General features: G+C 47.5%; 1 protein-coding gene across 2 annotated transcripts in view; it reads right to left on the reverse strand.

Moving 5' to 3' along the window:
- The window catches only part of KIAA1328 (KIAA1328 ortholog), a 239,458-nt gene that overhangs the window by 123,238 nt on the left and 92,378 nt on the right, over positions 1 to 23,842 (reverse strand). For both annotated transcript variants that reach the window (XM_058171940.1, XM_058171941.1), the window contains exon 6: positions 15,843 to 15,970. In XM_058171940.1, the coding sequence (XP_058027923.1) occupies positions 15,843 to 15,970 (128 nt within the window). The remainder of the gene's footprint in view (positions 1 to 15,842; positions 15,971 to 23,842) is intronic.

The following is a 23,842-nucleotide window of genomic DNA, read 5'->3' on the forward strand; positions in this document are numbered from 1 at the left end:
TTGCCCCCAAATCTGCAGCATTTATTTCCGGGACCCCATGATGGCGGGACGTGAGCCATGCGCTGTGGGGCGCTTCAAATCAACGGAGGACCGAGTGATCGCATCCATCAGCGTCTCTTAGAAAGATTGGCAGAGCTTCGATCGATACTGACGGGGCTAAAATGTTCTGATTATTCATAATGGCATTACAGGCTGGGGCCTTGGATTAATTCGCACGCTCAGCCCCAAAGGAGCAACTCAATAACTCAATAACAAGGCAGATTTTGGACTCGCGACACTCTTGACGTTAAGTGAGCATTCACCAAGCAACCACAATGGCTGTCGGGGAGTCCTTAGGGCTCTCTGAGCTTGGTGGGTTTCTTGCAGACGTTTTGTGACCCAATGAGGTAACATCATCAATGCTAGAAGGGAGTGGGGTTTGGGGGGAGGAGGAGGAGGAGGAGGACAATGACGAAGACTCTGGGTCCATAATGCTCTCTTTTTTTTGTTTTGTTTACATTTATATCCCGCCCTTCTCCGAAGACTCAGGGCGGCTTACAATGTATAAGGCAATAGTCTCATTCTATTTGTATATTTTTACAAAGTCAACTTATTGCCCCCCCAACAATCTGGGTCCTCATTTTACCTACCTTATAAAGGATGGAAGGCTGAGTCAACCTTGGGCCGGGCTCGAACCTGCAGTAATTGCAGGCTACTGTGTTCTAATAACAGGCTTCTTTACAGCCTGAGCTATCACGGCCCTAGCTCTCTGAGCTAGGTTGTTTTGTTGCAGAGGTTTCATGACCCAGCTAGGTAACATCATCAGTGTTAGAAGTGGGATTTGTGGAGTGCAGGAAGAGGAGGAAGATGGAGGAGGAGGACGACTGTGGGGTCCTTGGTGCTTTCTGGGCTTGGTGGTTTTCTTGCAGATGTTTCATGACCCAACTAGGGAACATCACCAGTGATAGTAGGGAGGTTGATTGCTTGGTTAGTCAGACAGACAAAAAGATGATCGATAATAGGTAGGAAGGGAGGGAGGGAGGGAGGAAGGAAGGGAGGGAGGAAGGGTGGGAGAGAAGGCAGGAAGGAACAGAGGGAGGGAGGGAGAGAAGATGGGAGGGAGGAGGGAGGGAGGAAGGAGGGAGAGAAGTGGGAGGAAGGAGGGAGGGAAGGAAGGAGGAAGGAGAGAAGGTGGGAGGGAGGAGGGAGGGAGGAGAGAAGGAACAGAGGGAGGGAGGAGAGAAGTGGGAGGAAGGAGGGAGGAAGGAAGGAAGGAGGAGAGAAGATGGGAGGGAGGAGGAGGAAGGAAGGAGGGAGAGAAGTGGGAGGAAGGAGGGAGGAAGGAAGGAGGAAGGAGAGAAGGTGGAGGAGGAGGGAGGAAGGAAGGAAGGAGGGAGAGAAGTGGGAGGAAGGAGGGAGGGAAGGAAGGAGGGAAGGAAGAGAGGGTGGGAGGGAGGAGGGAGGGAGGAGAGAAGGAACAGAGGGAGGGAGGGAGAGAAGTGGGAGGAAGGAGGGAGGGAAGGGAGGGAGGGAGGGAGGAAGGAGAGAAGGAGGAGAGGGTGGGAGAGAAGGTGGAAGGAAGGAAGGAAGGGAGGAAGGGAGGGAGGGAGGGAGATGCCAGAGGGAGGGAGGGGACTGGCTTAAGCAGGGTATTGGACTGAAGACCTTCAAGGTCCCTTCAAATGCTGATATTCTGTTAGAGTCAACAGGGATGCCAGATTCACTTAACAACCATTTTGCGTACTTAAGAACTGCCGTGATTCACTTAACAACTGTGGCAAGAATGGTCATAAAGTGGTGCCAAATGCACCGAACACCTGTCTAGCTTAGCGGCGGGACTATGGGCCTCAATGGTGCTCCTGCCTCGAGACCTGCTTGCAATCCCCGAAACATTTATTTATCTACGTATCCGGATCTATAGCTGGGGGGAAAAAAGCCGTTGTAGAAAGGAGACATCACTGAGACTTTGAACCTAGCTTCTGGGGGGGGGGAAACCCCAAAATTAAGTGCAATGCTTCAAAGGGCCGGTGAATAGCGCAGGCTGGTAAAGCCTGTTATTAAAACACAGCTGCCTGCAATTACTGCAGGTTCTAGTCCCACCAGGCCCAAGGTTGACTCAGCCTTCCATCCTTTATAAGGTAGGTAAAATGAGGACCCAGATTGTTGGGGGGGCAATAAGTTGACTTTGTAAAAAATATACAAATAGGATGAGACTATTGCCTTATACACTGTAAGCCGCCCTGAGTCTTCGGAGAAGGGCGGGATATAAATGTAAACAAACAAAAAAGAAAGAAAGAAAGAAAGATCCAAAATCCTGGCTTTTTAAGAAAGATGTTCGTACAAAAATCACGCCGAAACGAAAGGACAGAAGTTTAATTGCCTTGTTTATCCAGAGTTTCTCAAGAGATGCGCACTAAGGGAGGCGCATGAAAAAAAAGGAGACTAGAGACAGGTGGCGATTCAAAACCATTATTGCACTTAAGATTTTTTTTTCTAATTCACCGGCTTCATTGGAAAAACGAGGCAAAAAAAAAACCACCCCAAAAAACGGGACACTTGAAAACAAACTGAGGAAACTCATGACGGCCACGGCTGCAGAGACCCTAAATTGCTTCTCTCTGGGGCCGCTAGCACCGAGATCCCAAAAAGCACCCAAAAATGCTTTTTCGAAAGGCAACTGGACTTTGTTTTTTTCCTTGAAGACCTTTCGCTTCTCATCCGAGAAGCTTCATCCGTTCTGATGAAAGGTACCAACCGGCTTTGTTGTAGAGAATGGAAGGATTTCTATTCCTTGCAGTCCTCTGGTTGTTAGCGCTCTCTCTGAGAGTCCCTGAGGCTACTTGGAGGTTTACCTGTGCCCTCAGGCTCACCTGAACCACACTGTCCTTTCAGCAGTTCCAAGAAGGCTCCACACCCATTTGCACTATTAAGGTGACCCCCATCCCCGAGGGCACAGATGAACCTCCAAGTCCCCTCAACGACTCTCAGGGGGAGTATTAATGACCAGAGGACTGCAAGGAATATAAACATCACAATCTAACAATTAACCGCAGCCTAATCAAGGAACTTACCCAGACCATTCCCCAACAACACTGGCCGGCCAAGCCACTAACGTACGAACGAAGAGGAAAACCCCGCTCCCTTCTAGCACTGATGATGTAACCTAGCTGGGTCGTGAAACGTCTGCAAGAAAACAACGGGTCTCGGAGAGCACTAAGGACCCCACAGTCGTCGTCCTCCTCCTCCTCCTCCTCAGCCCTGTGCATCTAAGACCCTGCAATTACACCATCTGTTGCTGGCACACACAATTTGAAGAATGGCTTAGTTGTTGGAAGGATGGAAGGAAGACGTTCATATGAGACGTTCATATGAAGAACGGTTGCAGGAACTCGGTATGTCTAGTTTAATGAAAAGAAGGACTAGGGGAGACATGATAGCTGTGTTCCAATATCTCAGGGGTTGCCACAAAGAAGAGGGAGTCGGGCTGTTCTCCAAAGCACCTGAGGGTAGAACAAGAAGCAATGGGTGGAAACTGATCAAGGAGAGAAGCAACTTAGAACTAAGGAGAAATTTCCTGACAGTTAGAACAATTAATAGGTGGAACGACTTGCCTTCAGAGGTTGTGAATGCTCCAACACTGGAAATTTTTAAGAAAATGTTGGATAACCATCTGTCTGAGATGGTGTAGGGTTTCCTGCCTGGGCAGGGGGTTGGACTAGAAGGCCTCCAAGGTCCCTTCCAACTCTGATGTTATGTTATGTTATGTTAAGACAGGGTGGGAGGGAGGAAGGGAGGGAGGAAGGGAGAGAAGGTGGGAGGAAGGGAAGGAAAGGAAGGTAGGAAGGAAGGGAGGGAGGGAGGGAGGGAGGGAGGATGGGAGAGAAGGTGGAAGGAAGGAGGGAGGGAGGAGAGAAGGAGCAAAGGGAGGGAGGGAGAGAAGGTGGGAGGAAGGAGGGAGGAAGGAGGGAAGAGAGGGTGGGAGGAAGGAAGGAAGGAGGAAGGGAGAGAAGGTGGGAGGAAAGAAGGAAGGAAGGAAGGAAGGAAGGAAGGAAGGAAGGAAGGAAGGAAGGAAGGAAGGAAGGAAGGAAGGAAGGAAGGGAGGGAGGGAGGGAGGGAGGGAGGAAGGGAGAGAAGGTGGAAGGAAGGAGGGAGGGAGGAGAGAAGGAGCAAAGGGAGGGAGGAAGAGAAGGTGGGAAGAAGGAGGGAGGAAGGTGGGGGGAAGGAAATTCCAGTCCGCTGGGTTCGTCCTTCGAAACAAAAACCAGAACTCTTCCCACAATCCTAAAGATCTCAACTTCCCCGGGGCCGAAGCTGTTGCAGCCGATGGAAATATAATGTTTTCCACTTCCAAAGGACCTGCTTACAAAACTTTTTACACATGCAATATTTAAAACCCGCACCAGCGCCTCCGAGCATGTATTTAGACTGCTCGGTGATGCCAAAGCAATGTTGATGTTTATATAGGTCAGGAGGGCAGTAAATTACACGCAAAGAAAAAAGGAAACCAGGTTTATTGTGGCCAGCTGTGCTTTTGAACAAGCTATCGTGCAAAGCTTTTTTTTTTAAAAAAAAAGATGCATTATAGCCCACCTCCGGGAGTTTTTTTCCAGCTTATTTGCCTCCGCCGGCATTCGCTTGTATAAAGAATTTGTTTTCCAAACATTTAAAAAGTCTAATTGCCGAGAGAACAACACGTTCTCCTGAAATTTTATTCTCAAAAAGGGATATCTAGCCAGCGGATTCTTTTACTCTCTTGATGGCATCGTTTCTTGTAAATATAAACTATAGATTAGATAGGTAGGTAGGTAGAAGATAGATAGATGATCAATATAGATGATAGATAGATAAATAGATAAAGATGATAATGATCAACAGTGATGCTAGAGATAGATAAATAGATGATAGACAATCAGTATAGATGATAGATAGATAGATAGATAGATAGATAGATAGATAGATAGATAGATAGATAGATAGATAGATAGATAGATAGTGTTCTGTCCCCCCTTGCCTCCATCCGAGCGATGGCTTAATTAGCTGGCACTATCAGCTCTGGCAGCAAACAAGCGAGCGTCTGCCATGTGTCTTTGTTATCTCCCTTGATGCCGATGAGTCAACAAACAGTACTTCAGCTCTAGTCAAACAGTTGATTTGCCTGCTACGAAGAGGCATAGCAGCCCTCGCTGCTTTTATATTCTGTGGGGTGTGGCTCCATGACTCAGCACTTCCTAGGTCTGCCCACCCCTGCTTCTGTTGTTCCCGCCTCTCCTGCCTACGAAACCTAGGGTCCAGCCAGGCCTGATTGCCATCAGCTGGGTCTGGAGGCATGGCCTGGGGGGAGAAGAATCAGGGAACGGAGGCCTCGTTATCTCTTCCACCTGGCCTGTCTCTGGCTCCTGGAGCTGAGCCAGGGAAGTTGGTGCTCCCGAGGTAAGTCGTGATGGCCCTTCCCCCTCACTTTCCAGCAGGAGGGCCGGCTCGGGGGGCGCAGACACAACAGATAGATAGATAGATAGATAGATAGATAGATAGATAGATAGATAGATAGATAGATGATAGATAGATAGATGATAGATAGATAGATAGATAGATAGATAGATAGATAGATAGATAGATGATAGATAGATAGATAGATAGATAGATAGATAGATAGATAGATAGATAGATAGATAGATAGATAGATAGATAGATAGATAGATAGATAGATAGATAGATAGATAGATAGATAGATAGATAGATGATAGATAGATAGATAGATAGATAGATAGATAGATAGATAGATAGATAGATAGATAGATAGATAGATAGATAGATAGATAGATGCTCTGCTTTCCCCAAAAGAAGACATCCTGATAATAAGCCCAGTCGGGCTTTTGAGCACATGGCAATAAGGCCAAGCATTTATTTCAGGGTTCAAAAAAATATAAGACAGGGTCTTATTTTCGGGAAAACACAGGAGAGAGAGAGAGAGAGAGAGAGAGAGAGAGAATCTACTCTTTTATGTACAAGCAATGAAAGTATACGATGCCATCAAAAGAGTAATAGAATGGAAATGGAAATGGGCTGGCCACCTAGCAAGAAGAACTGAGGGCAGGAGGACCAAGGCAGTCATAGAATGGATCCCACTTGATCAAAAGCGTCCACGAAAAAGACCTCAAACAAGATGGAGCGACCACATCAGCAAGTACAGTGAGCCCAATTGGCAAAAGTAAGCCCAGGACCGTATAGGTTGGAAACATGTAGATTGATTCTATCCTTCTGTTTATGCAGCCTAGAACTGTGTTGGCTTTTTTGGCCGCTGCAGCACACGGCTGGCTCATGTTTGGTGACACTGTAAATCCGAACGGTCACTAAACGAATGGTTGTATGTCGAGGACCACCTGGAGGGAAACACTCCTTGCAGCCAGCTAGAATGAGAGAGGAGATGTCAGTTCCCCCTTCTTCCATGCTGTCCCCCACAATAAAATAATCCCCTTTTTAGGGGTGAAATCTACTTATCTTCCTTACCCTTTTGGGGTAAGGCATGCACAGACCTTCTGTCAGTTTTGGAAGGCAATTATTTATTTTTTTGCTTCTTAACAGCCACATATTTTAGCAGGGGAAGTTGGGAGGGGTTTGTTGTTGGAGTGGTAGAAAATCAGTCATAACAACATTCCGTATTCAAGGACTTTTGCCTGCGTCTGATGGAGACTGCCTGAAGATTGTATCCAGTTGTGTGTGAAGAGTTGATTGGACAATGTGATGAACTTGTGGGTGTGGGGCAGGGCTGTGAACTGTCAGCCGGGTGTGGAAAACCTGGAAGCTTTCAGTTTCGGGTTTTCCCAGCTGTGCCAACATGACATCTCTAATAAATTGGAACTTTGAGGAACCTCAAGCCTCAGAGCTTTATTTCGTTGGGGGCGTTCCTTGGAACCCTGACACCTTCTGTGCATGCGCATAACCTTCTGCGCATGTGCAGAAGGTAAAAAACACATTATTTCCTGGTTAAAACCAGGAAGTAATGACAGCCAGGCGGGTGAGTGGAGCTTTGCTCCACCATTACTACCGGCTCACCGAACCACTGGCCATGATCGCTACCGGATCACAAGATCCGGTCAGAAGCGGGAGCATTTCACCCCTGCCCCTTTCTCATTCTGTTGGATCCTGGGACAAAGCTAGGAGAGAAATGGCTGGGCCATAAATTCACGGTGTATAATTTATAAAGCTGCTATTGCAAATGATAAATGCTCCGAAGGCTAATTTATACTTTGAAAAGCTACCTTCAACAGGAAGCTGCCTGCCTACTGCATTCATCACCCATCGTCCTATGCTGCCTCGTGCCAGCAACGGAGACCCGGAATGGGACTTGGGCCTGAGAACGTTAGGAGCGCAGGGTCTTCACCAGGAGTTGGGTTTCACTTACCTTTACCACTGGTTTTCGTGCGCGCGCTGCCCACACATATGCCTGGCCTTCCGCAAATGTGCTTTGCTCGCTCATGCACCTTCTGACTTGGAGTTGGGGCGGGTGGGCAGGCCCACCAGCGAATTCCACTACCGGTTTGGCCAAACTGGCCTGAACCGGCTGAATGCCACCTCTGGCCTTCACCCAAGCGTTATGTATAAGATGCTTCTTACGCCTCAATTTTAGATGGAGAGTTACACAGGTACATATTCATACATGCATGTCTACTCCTTCGATCAGGGTTTTTTGTCTGTGTTAAAACTCTTGCCTCTTAAGTCCTTGTTGTATCACTTTTGCCACTTAGGAAACTTCGACAGACTGAAATCTGTTGTGCTCCGCCAGCAGCCTGCAGAGCTGGCAATGGAGTTGGACAATGAGGAGGCTGAGGAAGAGCGTGGGCCAGTCCTGGAGGCTGGGAAAGGCCCAGATGAGGGCTCTGCGTCGGAGGCTGAGGTGGGGCCAGGGCCATCGGAGAGTGAGGTGCCGACTCCGGAGCCTCCAGAGACTGATAGTAGAGAGGCAGAGGAACAGGAGCATGCTCCTAATGCAGGCATGAGAAGAGCTGCCAGAAGGCAAGAGCAGCTCAAGCAGAGAGGATGACTTGGGAGTTGGACCAAGAGATGATCGGCCCCACCCATAAGGCTTAAAAGACCAGCAAAGGCGTTTGGGCTCTTTGCCGGAAAACAATGTTGATAGCTTTGTCTTCTTGCATTTATTTTGTACCAGTGTCTTCTGAACTTTTGCCAAGAAAGGCTTTTGGCAGTTTGCCTAATTGGACCAAGGCTGGTGATAGGACTGAGGAATTTGTGTTGGGAGGAATTTGCTTTAATTTAGTTGAACTACACTGAGAATGAAGTAATCCTCAGCTGTTCGAATAAAGTTTGTTTGTTTTTTCACTGACTGAGTTTCCTACTACCTACTTGGGCCTGGGTCACAACATTATATTCCTCATTTTCTTTTTGCGTGATGGGATGAGTCCCAAAAGCGCTTGCTTTTTCAAGAGGCAACTGGACTTTCTGGATTTTCCTTGAAAACATTTCGCTTCGCATCCAAGAAGCTTCTTCAGCTCAGAGCTGTTTTATAAACCATTGAAGATGGTGAACATGTCTAATCTTCCTCCTAAGGCAGCACTAGAATTCACCATCTGGTGATTAGCCTAAAGTCACCCAGATAGTTTTCATGCCTAAGGCAGAACTAGAACTCACCATCGCCTGGTGATTGGCTCAAAGTCAGCTATTCAGCTTTCATGCGTAAGGTGGGACTAGAACTCCCTATCTTCTGGTGAGTGGCCCAAAATCATTCAGCTGGCTTTCATGCCTAGGGCAGGACTAGAACTCACCATCTCTGGCCTTTGTCTTAACTGCAAGGGTGTTGCATTTTGGGTCCCAAAGTTCACAAGTTGGGACAGGAAAATTGTCTAGTTAGTTTTTCCTTTTTTAATGTCATGTTAGCAGTCAACTTAAAAGTCTGAACTGGGGCTACAATGGCAGTGACCTTAGGCCAGGGGTCAGCAACTTGTGGCTCTGGAGCCGCATGTGGCTCTTTCATCCCTCTGCTGTGGCTCCTTCTCACTGGCCGGCTCCACAATTGATAGGACTTTCGGTTAGGAAAGGTAGAGGAAGAAGGACGCCATGGTAGGAGGATAGTGGGGGAACCGGACTTCTGGTCGGCTCCAGAATTGAACGGGGGGGGGGATTCCAGTTAGAAGCTTTGTGGCTCTTTGAGTGTTTAAGGTTGCCGACCCCTACCTTAGGCCAACCAAAAGACCAAAGCACCCATTTCTCCGAAGAAACCCAACCTAGTCAGAATTGTGCCTCTGCTTCCACCTTGGAGTAATCTGAAGATCTCCTTCGAGGGCAGGGGATCTCCAAATTTGGCAACTTTTAAAACCTGTGGACTTTGACTCCCATAATTCCCCAGCTGGCGTGACTCAGCTCCAGAAGGGAGCGGGGTTGCCATGGCTGGCTGGGGAATTCTGGGAGTCGAAGTCCACAAGTCACCCAGATAGTTTTTTTATCTAAGGCAGGAAGACCATCTAGAGAAGATCCTCATGGTGTCAGGGTTCCAACAGATGCCCTAGTTAAATCATGAGCCGTCATGTCTGATGAATGAATGTCAAATAAATGAAGTCTGGACCAACCACAAAAATTTGGAGGCCTGTTGTATCTACGCCCCCCGAGCCGGCCCTCCTGCCAGAAAGTGACTTAGAGCCGGGTCTGCTGCCAGAAAGTGACTTGGACAGTGAGGGGGAAGGGCCGTCAGAACTTACCTCGGGAGCACCAGCTTCCCTGGCTCAGCTCCAGGAGCCAGAGGCAGGCCAGGTGGAAGAGATAACGAGGCCTCCGTCCCCTGACTCTTTTCCCCCCCAGGCCACGCCTTCAGACCCAGCTGATGGCAATCAGGCTTGGTTGGACCCTAGGTTTCGTAGGCAGGAGAGGAGGGAACAACAGAAGCAAGGATGGAGCAGGCCTAGGAAGTGCTGAGTCATGGAGCCACAACCCACAGGATATAAAAGGCAGCGAGAGCTGCTGTGTCTCTTTGTAACAGGCAAATCCACTGATTAAGAGCTGAAGTTTGTTTCTAGATGACTCACCAGCGTCGTGGAAGATAACGGAGGCTCTTGGCATACGCTGGCTATTCTGCTGCCAGAGCTGATAGTGCTGGCTAATTAAGCCATCACTTGGACGGAGGCGAGGGAGGACAGAACAAGGCCCTTCAGACACTACGAAAGCTATCGTCCAAACAAGTCCGCTGGGCTCAATACTTCAATCGATTCGAATTCGTGCTAAAGCACATCTCAGGGTGGAGGAACCTTCTAGCTCAGGGGTCTCCAGCTTTGGCAACTTTCAGACTTGTGGACTTCAACTTCCAGAGTTCTGGGAGTTGAAGTCCACAAGTCTGAAAGTTGCCAAGGTTGGAGACCCTTGTTCTAGCTGACTCCCTCTCCTGCATGCTCCAGTACAACTGCGAACAGGAGGAGGTAGTAGACGCCTTCGTCTCCCCTACCCAAACAGCCGCCCAAGTGACCATCAGACGACAACGCCGCAACCGGCAAGACCAACCCGCAAGCGATCTAACCACGAAACTCAAAACCGAACTGCTAGCGGACCCCCTGGTTCTGAAACAACCGACGCATCATGACAAAAAGAGAGGACCTAGCGTGGAAAGGGACGAAACTCTACGTCCCAGAATCCCTACACATCTTGAACCTCCAGAGGAGCCACAACGTCAAACCGGCAGCCCACTTTGGTTTCCTAAAGACTTTACACTTAGCCCGGAGGCCATTCAGGGAGACAAAATCATGTCCATCCAAACCAATGGCGAAATCCAATTTTTTTTTTAACTACCGGTTCTGCGGGCGTGGCTTGGTGGGCGTGGTGTGGTGTGGCTTGGTGGGCGTGGTGTGGTGTGGCTTGGTGGGCGTGGCAGGGGAAGGATACTGCAAAATCCCCATTCCCACCCCACTCCTGGGGAAAGGATACTGCAAAATCTCCATTCCCACCCCACTCTGGGACCAGCCAGAGGTGGTATTTGCCGGTTCTCCGAACTGCTCAAAATTTCTGCTACCGGTTCTCCAGAACCTGCCGGATTTCCCCCCTGGTCCAAACCAAGTGGATTTTTCCATCCCTTGGAGGCGATAACCTAACTTTATAATTAGGTCCATAACCTGGAAAAGAGGTGGTTTTTCTGAATATCTGTAGACTTTTTTATTATTATTATTTGCATTTATATCCCGCCCTTCTCCGAAGACTCAGGGCGGCTTACACTATGTCAAGCAATAGTCTTCATCCTATTTGTGTATTTATATACAAAGTCAACTTATTGCCCCCCCAACAATCTGGGTCCTCATTTTACCTACCTTATAAAGGATGGAAGGCTGAGTCAACCTTGGGCCTGGTGGGACTTGAACCTGCAGTAATTGCAGGCAGCTGCTGTTAATAACAGACTGTCTTAGCAGTCTGAGCCACCAGAAGCCCTGACTTCTGCAAACAAGGAAGGTCACAGCACAGCAGCTGAGAAACAGGTCTCCAATTCTTCTTGATGGAAACCCCTTAAACGATATTTCCACATTTTTAACATTATAAGAGCAGATTTGCGTGGCTCGGCCCACCCTGGTTAGAAGGGTTATTTCCATATCTGTCTCGAGTCAAGTTCGGTGACCATTTTAATATTCGCTTTTGCAATTAATGCTGCTTTTCTTTTTTTTAAGTAAGTAAGTAAACCAATTTCAGCCCGGCTTCTCTCGGTATTGAATTTATTATAAAAAGTTACGTCCTTAAAAACTCCAGTAATGAAACCGGAGGCATCATGAGATATTAACCTAGAGTTAATGCTGAGAAAGCCGGTTTGAATAATTCAATTCGTGTCACCTTAAGTATCTTTTCAAATGGAATTAACTTTATCTCGGACGCACATACAAAAAGAAAAAAGAAAGAAAGAAAGAAAGAAAAGAGAGAGAGAGAGAAAAGACCCACGTTCCAGTTACTGATTATTGACTCCACGAGAGCTCTGTCTTAAATCATTTTCACACCATCCCCCCACCCCCGCATCCCTAAAGCTCTGGAACTCATGTCAAGAGAAAAGTTGAAATGGAGGCAATAGACTGTGATTCTAAGGCCTTTTCATCTCAGCTCATCTGTGGTGTCTCAGAGAACCACCAATCAGAGGTGAAAAAGGAATTTAGAATAGAATAGAATAACAGAGTTGGAAGGGACCTTGGAGGTCTTCTAGTCCAACCCCCTGCTTAGGCAGGAAACCCTACACCACTTCAGGCAAACGGTTATCCAACATCATTTTAAAAACTTCCAGTGTTGGAGCATTCACAACTTCTGCAGGCAAGTTGTTCTGCTGATTCATTGTTCTCACTATCAGGAAATTTCTCCTTAGTTCTAAGTTGCTTCTCTCCTTGATTAATTTCCACCCATTGCTTCTTGTCCTGCCCTCAGGTACTTTGGAGAATAGTTTGACTCCCTCTTCTCTGTGGCAGCCCCTGAGATATTGGAAGACTGCTATCATGTCCCCCGTAGTCCTTCTTTTCATTAAACTAGACATACCCAGTTCCTGCAACCTTTCTTCTTATGTTTTAGCCTCCAGTCCTCTAATCATCTTTGTTGCTCTTCTCTGCACTCTTTCTGGAGTCTCAACATCTTTTTTACATCGTGGCGACCAAAACTGGATGCAGGATTCCAAGTGTGGCCTTACCAAGGAATTATAAAGTGGTATCAACACTTCACGTGATCTTGATTCTATCCCTCTGTTTATGCAGCCCAGAACTGTGTTGGCTTTTTTGGCAGCTGCTGCACACGGCTGGCTCCTATCTAAATGGTTGTCTACTAGGACTCCAAGATCCCTCTCACAGGTACTACTATTGAGCAAGGTACCACCTATCCCAGGGGTCCCCAACCTTTCAGACTTCAGGGACCACTAAATTCATAATTTTAAATCCTGTGGACCACTAATATGATCTGCCTAATGACTGGCTGGGTGGGCGTGGCAAGATGGTCATGTGACTGGGTGGGTGTGGCCAACTCACTGTCACGTCGAGGGGCACCTTGCCAGCCTCTACTCGCTACTCCTCACCTGCCCGCCCGGGCTCTTTAGGGCCCTAACGGAAAGCAGTTGCTGGAGCTAAGCAGCCACCACGAGAAAGAGTTGGCAAAACAGCTCAGTTCAAATTGGATTGAGTGAGAAGGAGGCTCAGCAGAAGCACTTCACTGAGGACTAGGAGCATAGGCTTTCCAAGCAGAGGGAAGATCTGCGAGAGTGCAAGGCCAGGTACCGGCGCCTAGTGGCTCAGCAGGCTGAGATGATGTTCATGATGCAGACCCAATGGAACAAGGCCCTCTGGCTCTTTGCCACCAGCGGCTCTTCCTTCCAGCCTTTGCCCAAAGCCCTGCACCAGGAGGCTGAAGCAGCCCCCAAGTCGGAATTTCTGCCCCCTTCCGACCCACACAAAAAAATCCCCAACGGGGGAGACTCTTCACAGCAGCACAAACATTCAATGAATGTATCCGGCTGAGGGCCATAGTTTGAGGACCCCTGATTTAGTGCAGTATTAAAAAACTCAAATAATTTTTCTGGGGACCACCAAAATTTTTTCACGGACCACCAGTGGTCCAAGGACCACCAATTGGTGACCGCTGCTCCAGAGGGCTTCCGGAGCCTGGGAAGGCCATTTTCGCCCTCTTGGAGGCTCAAGGAAAGCCTCCAGAGCCCAGGGAGGGCAAAAATGCCGCCACCCACCCACCCCCGTCGTGGTGCAGGAGGCCACGCCCACCATGGCCACACACCCCCAGCAACTGGGCACAGAACCCCTTGCTGAAAGCCCACCTCTGAATGAGAAGCAAAACATCTGTTCTGTCTCCTTCCCCACTTCAGACCCACGAGCTGGCCTTCAGCCAGTGGATTCACGGCTCTTATCAGTCCTGGCAGAGAAATCGCAGCTGCCTGCCAAAGTTCAAACAAATGACTCACGTAGCAAGACTTTCAGCTCTTTTTGAAACGGATCACCTAACTTTGCTTCCCGTGGAGTGAGAGCAGTCCCAAAGTTCCTTATATATCCTCATCAAAAGCGTCATCAAAAGGAAGCCCCACCCTTCCTTTTGATGACCCCGCCTCTCTAATCTTCTGAAGCGCGGGTCAAGCCAAGCTTGATGATTATTATCAGCTGGGTCTGAAGGCGTAGCCTGGGGAAGGGACGAATCAGGGGATGACGGCCTCATTACGTCCTCCGACTGGTCTGGTTCTGGCTCCTGGAGCTGAGCCAAAGGAATCGGTGCTCCCGAGGTAAGCCTTACCGGCTCTTCCCCCTCACACTCTCGGAGTCACTTTCGGGCATGGGGCCAGGTTCGGGGGCTGGAGTCACAACAACATCTTCAAGGAAAACGCAAGGTCCAGTGGCCTTTTGAAGAAGCACCTTTGGGATTCTTGAATGCATTTTTCCACCTGGGATTTCCCCTCCGTGATTCTTGCAAGGAAGCCCATCCAAGTTCCTCCATGTTATTCCACTCCCTTGCCTTTCTGTCATGGTGACTTTGCTTCATCCACCGTGTAATTAGTTTTTTGAAGTCACCAGGGGGATTGTGCTCTCTGAGCTTGGTTGTTTTCTTTCGGATGTTTCCTGATCAGTGTTGGAAAGGAAGTAAGGTTTCCTCAAGAAGTAAAACACAGTGAGTCACACAAACAAAATTAATGCTGAACAATAGCCTAACTAAGGAGCCTCCAAGAATTTTTTTTTACTATTTGCATTTATATCCCGCCCTTCTCCAAGGACTCAGGGCGGCTTACATTGTGTTAAGCAACAGTCTTCATCCATTTGTATATTATATACAAAGTCAACTTATTGCCCCCAACAATCTGGGTCCTCATTTTACCTACCTTATAAAGGATGGAAGGCTGAGTCAACCTTGGGCCTGGTGGGACTTGAACCTGCGGTAATTGCAAGCAGCTGTGTTAATAACAGACTGTCTTACCAGTCTGAGCCACAGAGGCCCACAGAATATTCCCATCAACATTGACAAGTCACTTGTATAGACGCAGGCAGCAAACCCCATTGTCTTCTAGCACTGATGATGTTACCTAGTTGGGTCATGAAACATCTGCAAGAAAACCACCAAGCTTGGAGAGCACCAAGGACCCTACAGTCCTCCTACTCCTACTCCACAAACCTAGTCTGTGAGTTCTAGTTCTGCCTTAGCCATGAAGGCCAGCTGGGTGACTTTCAATCACCAGGTGACTGTGAGTTCTAGTCCCACTTTCGGAGTGAAAGCCAGCTGGGTGACCTTGGACCAATCACCAGGAGACAGTGAGTTCTAGTTCTGCCTTAGCCATGAAAGTCAGCTGGGTGGCTTTCAATCACCAGGTGACTGTGAGTTCTAGTCCCACTTTTGGAGTGAAAGCCAGCTGGGTGACCCTGGACCAATCACCAGGAGACAGTAAGTTCTAGTTCTGCCTTAGCCATGAAAGCCAGCTGGGTGACTTTCAATCACCAGGTGACTGTGAGTTCTAGTCCCACTTTCGGAGTGAAAGCCAGCTGGGTGACCTTGGACCAATCACCAGGAGACAGCGAGTTCTAGTTCTGCCTTAGCCATGAAAGCCAGCTGGGTGACTTTCGATGACCAGGTGACTGTGAGTTCTAGTCCCACTTTCAGAGTGAAAGCCAGCTGGGTGACCCTGGACCAATCACCAGGAGACAGTGAGTTCTAGTTCTGCCTTAGCTATGACAGCCAGCTGGGTGACTTTAAGCCAGTCCGTCTCTCTCAGCCCAATCCACCTCACCCTGGTTGTCGTCACAGGGAAAACACGACACTGTCGGATATGTTTGCCGCCGTGAGTCGTTTGTGAAAAAATAAGAAAGTGCAGGAGACAAAGGCAGGCATTTGAGAAACTAAGCGACGGGAGAGTTGGCGGAAGAGAGGCTCACCTGATGCTCCTTCTGCTTCGTGGCCTCCAGCTCGGAAAGGGAGTGGGTGAGTTTTTCCTGCTGCTCGGAGAGATATTTCTGATAGAGGCTGAGCAGTTCCTGGCACTCGCGGTATTGATGCTGCAGGGGTGAGAGCACGAGTTAAGGGAAAAAAAGGAACATTTCCGGTGGAGAAAAGGCAGGGAAGGCGATGCAGGAGACCCCCTGCCGCTTAATTCAGCGCAAATCGGATTTTTTTTTTGACATCTGAAGAAGAGACGGGGAAATGCAACATGAAAGGCGGACCACAGGGGAGGGAGAAAAATCCTGACTCAGAAGAAGCAAAAGGTTTGACTGACACAAGGGCAGCATTCGTGGTTCAGGCCCAGATAGAGACAGCAAACCCCACTCCCTTCTAACACTGATGATGTTACCTACTTGTGTCATCAAACATCTGCAAGAAAACCACCAAGTTGCCAACTTGCCTTCCATTGAGGACCTGTATACTGCACGAATCAAGAAGAGGGCCGTGAAAATATTTGCAGATCCCTCGCATCCTGGACATAAACTGTTTCAACTCCTACCCTCAAAACGACGCTATAGAGGACTGCACAACAGAACAACTAGACACAAGAACAGTTTTTTCCCGAAGGCCATCACTCTGCTAAACAAATAATTCCCTCAACACTGTCAGACTATTTACTGACTCTGCACTACTATTAATCGTTTCATAGTTCCCATCACCAATCTCTTTCCACTTATGACTGTATGACTATAACTTGTTGCTGGCAATCCTTATGATTTATATTGATATATTGATCATCAATTGTGTTGTAAATGTTGTATCTTGATGAACGTATCTTTTCTTTTATGTACACTGAGAGCGTATGCACCAAGACAAATTCCTTGTGTGTCCAATCACACTTGGCCAATAAAATTCTATTCTATTCCATTCTATTAAAAGTTCAGAGAGCACCAAGAACCCATGTCCTTCTCCTCCTCTCCGTAAATCCCACAACTCATTACCACTGAGGATGTAAACTAGTTGGGTCATGAAACGTCTGCAAGAAAACCGTCAACCTCAAAGAGCACCAAGGTTGTCCTCTTCCTCTCCTATTCTCTTCTAGCACTGAGGATGTTTCCTAGTTGGGTCATGAAACGTCTGCAAGAAAACAACCAAGTTCTAGGGAGCACCAAGGACTAAACAGTCTCTCCCTCCTCCTCCTCCCATCTCTCCCCCCTCCGCCTCTCCACAAACCCCACTTCCTTCTAGCACTGATGATGTTACCTAGGTTGGTCATAAAACGTCTGCAAGAAAACCACCAAGCTCAGAGAGCAACAAGGACCCCACAGTTCAACCCTGAGCTACAAACATTCTCTTCTATGGGTCAAAATGGTTTTCCAACTGGATAATAATAATAATAATAAATAATAATAATTTAATTTGTATACCGCCCTTCTCCCGGAAGACTCAGGGCGGTGAACAGGCAGATAAAATAAAAACTATACATTTCAATAAAAACAATATTTTAAAAACTTATTCCAATAGCCTAAATTTAAAATACAATACAAAATATAAAATAAACCCCAATAAAATCCATATTTAAAACCCTATTAAGCCAGTCCTGCTCAAAAGAATAGATATGTTTTAAGCTCGCGGCGAAAGGTCTGGATACCTAAGGAAATAGTCACTGAACCTTTGTCATGGTCAGATCACTCTCTTCTTCGCCTGGACTTTCTGACCGCCATTCACCACCGCAGGGAGACGGAGCCGATACGTTGGTTCCGTCCCAGGCGCCTGATGGACCCGGATGGGTTCCGGACGGAGCTTGGGCCATTTCCTGAGGGTCTGGCTCACGGCTCGGCCGAGGAACTTGTTGCGGCCTGGGAACGGGCCGCGGCGGGGGCCTTAGACCGAGTCGTGCCTTTGCGGCCTCTGACCCGGCGCAGGGCCCAACCGGCTCCTTGGTTCTCCGAGGAGCTGAGGGGGATGAAGCGCCGGAGAAGACGCCTAGAGAGTTCCTGGAGGTCTAGCCGTTCGGAAGCTGATCGGACACTAGTGAAGTCCTATACTAGGACTTACCTAGTGGCATTGAGGGAAGCGAGGCGTAGCTACGCCTCCTCCCTCATTGCATCGGCAGATAACCGCCCGGCCGCCCTGTTTCGGGTGACTCGCTCCCTCCTTCATCAGGGGGAGCGGATGACCGTTGCAGGACGGGCTGAGGAGTTTAACGGTTATCTATACGATAAAATCGTTCAGCTTCGGGATGGTCTGGACCAAGATTGCGGTGATGCGGGTGAGACGCTCGAGGGTGGTCTTGGCGACATTATTTGGGATGAGTTTGACCCTGTGGCTCCCGAGGACATGGACAGGTTGCTGGGTAGGTTGAATGCCACCACGTGTTTACTGGACCCGTGCCTCCTGGCTGGTGCTGGCCACCGGGAGGTGACACGAGGCTGGCTCCAGGCGATTACGATCGCTTCTTTGGTGGAGGGTGTCTTCCGGCCGCCTTGAAAGAGGCGGTGGTGAGGCCCTCCTTAAGAAGCCTTCCTGACCCGCTGTTTTAGGTAATTATCGTCTGTCTCCAACCTTCGCTGCGGCGAAGGTTGTAGAGAGTATGGTGGCATATCAGCTTCCCTTGCACCTGGATGAAACTGTCTATCTAGACCTGCTCCAGTCCGGTTTCCACCCGTTACAGCACGGAGACGGCTTTGGTCGCTGGCAGATGATCTCTGGAGGGCCAGGGATAGGGGTTGTTCCTCTGCCCTGGTCCTATTAGACCTCTCAGCGGCTTTCGATACCATCGACCATGGTATCCTGCTGCGCCCGGTTGGGGGATTGGGAGTGGAGGCACCGATCGGTGGTTCTCCTCCTATCTCTCCGACCAGTCGCAGTCGGTGTTGACAGGGGGCAGAGGTCGCCCCGAGGCGCCTCACTTGTGGGTGCCGCAGGGGTCGATTCTCGCCTTCTGTTTAACATCTACATGAAACCGCTGGGTGAGATCATCAGTGGTTTCGTGTGAAGTATCAGCTGTATGCGGATGATACTCAGCTGTACTTTTCACACCGAACCACCCCAACGGTTATCAAGTGCTGTCCCGGTGTCTGGAGGCCGACGGGTCTGGATGGGGAGAAACAGGCTCAAGCTCAATCCCGCCAAGACAGAGTGGCTGTGGATGCCGGCATCCCGGTACAGTCAGCTAACCGCGGCTGAACATCGGTGGCGAGTCATTGGCCCCGATGGAGAGGGTCCGCAACTTAGGCGCCCTCCTGGATGAACGGCTGTCTCTAGAAGAGCATTTGACGGCCGCCTCCAGGAGAGCGTTTCACCAGGTTCGCCTGGTACGCCAGTTGCGCCTTTCTGGACCGGGATGCCCTATCCACGGTTACTCACGCACTCGTGACGCCTCGCCTGGATTACTGCAATGCTCTCTACATGGGGCTCCCTTGAGGGGCATCCGGAGGCTACAGTTAGTCCAGAATGCAGCTGCGCTGGTGATAGATGGAGCCCTCGTGGCTCCCATATGACACCTATCCTGCGCAGACTGCACTGGCTTCCTGTGGCCTTCCGGTGCGCTTCAAGGTTTTGGTGACCACCTTTAAAGCGCCCATGGCATTGGGCCGGGTTATTTACGGGACCGCCTACTGCGACCGAATACCTCCCACCGTCCCTGCGCCTCACAGAGAGGGTCTCCTCAGGGTGCCGCCAGCGAGGCAATGTCGCCTGGCGACGCCCAGGAAGGGCCTTCTGTGGGGGCTCCCACCCTCTGGAACGATCTACCCCTGACTTCGCCAGCTGGACCTTCGACCTTCCGCCGGGCTTAAAACATACTTATTTAATTGTGCAGGACTGAGCTAGATTTTAAATTTTGGGTTTTAAATTGGGTTTTATTTCTATTTTTAATTGGACGGGCTTTAGAATAAGTTTTTTAAATGTTTTATATTGTATTTATATTGTATTTATCTGTTTTTAGTGCCTGTAAACCGCCCTGAGTCCCTTGGGAGATAGGGCGGTATATAAATACGATTAAATAAATAAATAAAATAAATAATACCCTCCAGATGTGGGAGGGTGAAATTCTTCCCTATAAATTTGCTAACCAGGCACGCCATTTGTATATTTAAAAAGAGAGCAAACCCCACTCCCTTTTCGCACTGAAGATGTTACCTGGTTGGGTCGTGAAATGTCTGCAAGAAAACAACCAAGTTTAGAGATCACCAAGGACCCCACAGTCCTCCTCCTGCTACGCCACAAACCTAGTCTGTGAGTTCTAGTCCTGCCTTTGGTATGAAAGCTGGCTGGGTGACTTTGGGCCAAGCACCAAGAGATGGTGAGTTCTAGCAACATGAAAAGCAGACCACAGGGAAAGGAGAAAACTCTTGATTCAGAGGAAGCCATGATTTGACCCACACAAAGCCGGCATTTGTAGTTCAGGCCCAGATATACCCGAGGTAGCCTTCAACTTACAAAGAAAATGTTAAAAAGTTCTATTCATGTAATTACCTACCAAGCACATCTGAATTACGTTAAAATAACCAAAGTATCTTTAAAATCACAACAAGGCACGTCACAACTTTTGATCACCCCTGACGTTTGGAAATGGAAAGGTGAACAATTCGACAAGCTCTGTTACAACAGTTTCGTTTACTGACTGAAATTACAACAGCACCAGAAAAAAGGGACTTACAGCAGTTTTTCAGAGTTACGAACATTGTACATTCCCCGGGGTCAAAATTTAGATGCTTGGCGACCGATTCATATTTATGACCGTTGCAGTGTCCTGGGGACCCGCAATCACCTTTTGGGAGACTTTCTGGCAAGCAGTCAATGGGGAAGCCTGATTCACTTAATGACCGTGTGACCAATTAAGCGACGGCAGTGATTCACTTAACAACGGTGGCAAGAACAGTTGAACAATGGGGCAAAATGCATTTAACAACTGTGTTGTTTAGCAACAGAAATGTTGCGGTAAGTAGCGTGTATTTTATATTCATGTAGTCCTCGACTTACAATCAGTGACTTAGAGACCTTTCGAAGTCACGACAGACCCTGAAAAATAGAATAAAGAATGGAATCGGATAGGATAGGATAGTTATATCCTATAACTATATAACTATATTATAGAGTTTATTATATATAACTATAGGATAGTTTTTTTCTCGAATGCCATCATTCTGCTTAACAACTAATTCCCATAACACTGTCAAATTACTTACTAAGACTGTATTACTATTATTCTTCTCTTCCTTACTAGCATCTATCTCTTCCCACTTATTACTATAACCATATTGCTTGTATCTTTCAATTATATTGTTTGTATTCGTTTCCTAATAATTGACTATCACTAAGTGCTGTAACTTTTTATTCTCGATGAATGTATTTTATTCTCCTTATGTACACTGAGAGCACATACACCAAAGACAAATTCCTTGTGTGTTCAATCACACTTGGCCAATAAAGAACGAAGGAAGGAAGGATAGAATAGAATAGAATAGAATAGAATAGAATAGAATAGAATAGAATAGAATAGAATAGAATAGAATAGAATAGAATTTTTATTGGCCAAGTGTGATTGGACACACAAGGAATTTGCCTTGGTGCATACGCTCTCAGTGTACATAAAAGAAAAGATACGTTCATCAAGGTACAACATTTACAACACAATTGATGGTCAATATATCAATATAAATCATAAGGATTGCCAGCAACAAAGTTACAGCCATACAGTCATAAGTGGAAAGAGATTGGTGATGGGAACGATGAGAAGAATAATAGTAGTGTAGATTTAGTAAATAGTTTGACAGTGTTGAGGGAATTATTTGTTTAGCAGAGTGATGGCCTTCGGGAAAAAACTGTTCTTGTGTCTTGTTCTGGTGTGCAGTGCTCTGTAGCATCGTTTTGAGGGTAGGAGTTGAAACAGTTTATGTCCAGGATGCGATGGGTCTGTAAATATTTTCACGGCCCTCTTCTTGATTCATGCAGTATACAGGTCCTCAATGGAATGTAAGTTGGTAGCCATTGTTTTTTCTGCAGTTCTAATGATTCTCTGAAATCTGTGTCTTTCTTGTTGGGTTGCAGAACCGAACCGGACAGTTCTAGAGGTGCAAATGACAGACTCAATAATTCCTCTGTAGAACTGAATCAGCAGCTCCTTGGGCAGTTTGAGCTTACTGAGTTGGCGCAGAAAGAACATTCTTTGTTGTCCTTTTTTGATGATGTTTTTGATGTTAGCTGTCCATTTTAGATCTTGCGATATGATAGAACCTAGAAATGTAAAGGTTTCTACTGTTGATACTGTGTTGTCTAGTATTGTGAGAGGTGGAAGTATGGAAGGGTTTCTCCTAAAGTCTACCACCATTTCTACGGTTTTGAGTGTGTTCAGTTCCAGAATATAGAGTAGAGTAGAGTAAAGTAGAATAGAATAAGTTGGAAGGGACTTTGGAGGTCTTCTAGTCCAACCCCCTGCTTAGGCAGGAAACCCTATATCATTTCAGACAAATGGTTGTCCAATTGCTTCTTAAAAACTTCCAGTGTGGGAGTATTCACAACTTCTGGTGGCAGGCTGTTCCACTGATTGTTCTCACTGTCCAGAAATTCCTCATTTCTAGGTTGCTTCTCTCCTTGATTAGTTACCACCCGTTGCTTCTTGTCTTGCCCTCAGGGGCTTTGGAGAATAGGTTGACCCCATCCTCTCTGTAGCAACCCCTGAAATAGCGGAACTGCTATCATGTCTCCCCTGGTCTTTCTTTTCATCAAAGTAGACATACCCAGTTCCTGCAAGCGTTCTTTATACGTTTTAGCCTCCAGCTCCCTAATTCTCTTTGTTGCTCTTCTACGAATATAAAATGATGTCATTTTTCTGTGGGATGTTTTTGAGCTGTAGGTGGGCTTCCCCACAGCATCTCTCTTCCTCCATCGCTATTTCTAACCTTCCTTGGATCTCAGCGCACGGGGATAAAGTTTGGTCACCAAGACTTGAAAAATTAGCCACCAAAAAAAAAAAAAAAAGCTTGTCATATATTGTTATTTAATCATCCTAATTGCTCAAAGCAAACTCCACTAGCTCGTGGGGTGAAGAAGGGAAATTAACTTGGGGTCAAAATTATTAGAGCTTCCAATAAAGCAACCTGTATTTTTCCTGTCTATGGGAAGAAATCAGCTACAATGTTCACTTTTTAATCTCAAATGCAGCATCAAAAATGGAAAAATAGATAGACAGATAGACAGACAGACAGACAAACGGACAGAGACAGAAAGAGACACAGAGAGAGAGAGAGAGAGAGAGAGAGAGTGCAAAATGATCCGAAGTCACTCCTTTCAGTGCCGTTGTAAATTTGCACAGTCACTAAACCAACTGTTGTAAGTCGAGGTATCTTCGAACCAGGGGTGAAATCTACTTACCTTCCTTACCGGCTCGGAAGTCCACTCGTCGCATGTGCAGAAGGTAAAAAAACACATTACTTCCTGGTGAAAACCAGGAAATAATGACCCCCGGGCGGGTGGGCGGAGCTTTGCTCTGCCATCGCTACCAGATCACCGAACTACCGGCCACGATCGCGCGATCCGGTCCTATCCGGTAGCATTTCATCCCTGCTTCGAATGGCCACTAAACAGCTGGTTGCAAATCAAGAGCTACGTCTATCGCCCAGCAACTCAAACATCTCGAGCACCCAGTCCCTTTTTTTTACTAGAATTTCCAACAACGGAATAAACCAGTGGTAAAATCTAAATTTCTTTCCTATCATCTCTATGGGCGTGGCTTGGGGGGGTTCATGTGACTGGGTGGGTGTGGCTATGTGACTGGGGGATCAAAAGACAGAAACTCACTAACAATGTCCTGCTGGAGCAGGGTTGGACTAGATGACCTCAAGGTCCCTTCTAGCCCTGGATTATCCTCTGAAGCTGCATCTAGTGCGAGGTTTGTAGTCTTTCCTTCCTCTCCTTTTCCTTCCCTCTTTCTTTCTTTCTTTCTTTCTTTCTTTCTTTCTTTCTTTCTTTCTTTCTTTCTTTCTCTCTCTCT

Source organism: Ahaetulla prasina, chromosome 2 (assembly GCF_028640845.1).
Source record: "Ahaetulla prasina isolate Xishuangbanna chromosome 2, ASM2864084v1, whole genome shotgun sequence".
Classification (NCBI taxonomy): Eukaryota; Metazoa; Chordata; class Lepidosauria; order Squamata; family Colubridae; genus Ahaetulla; species Ahaetulla prasina.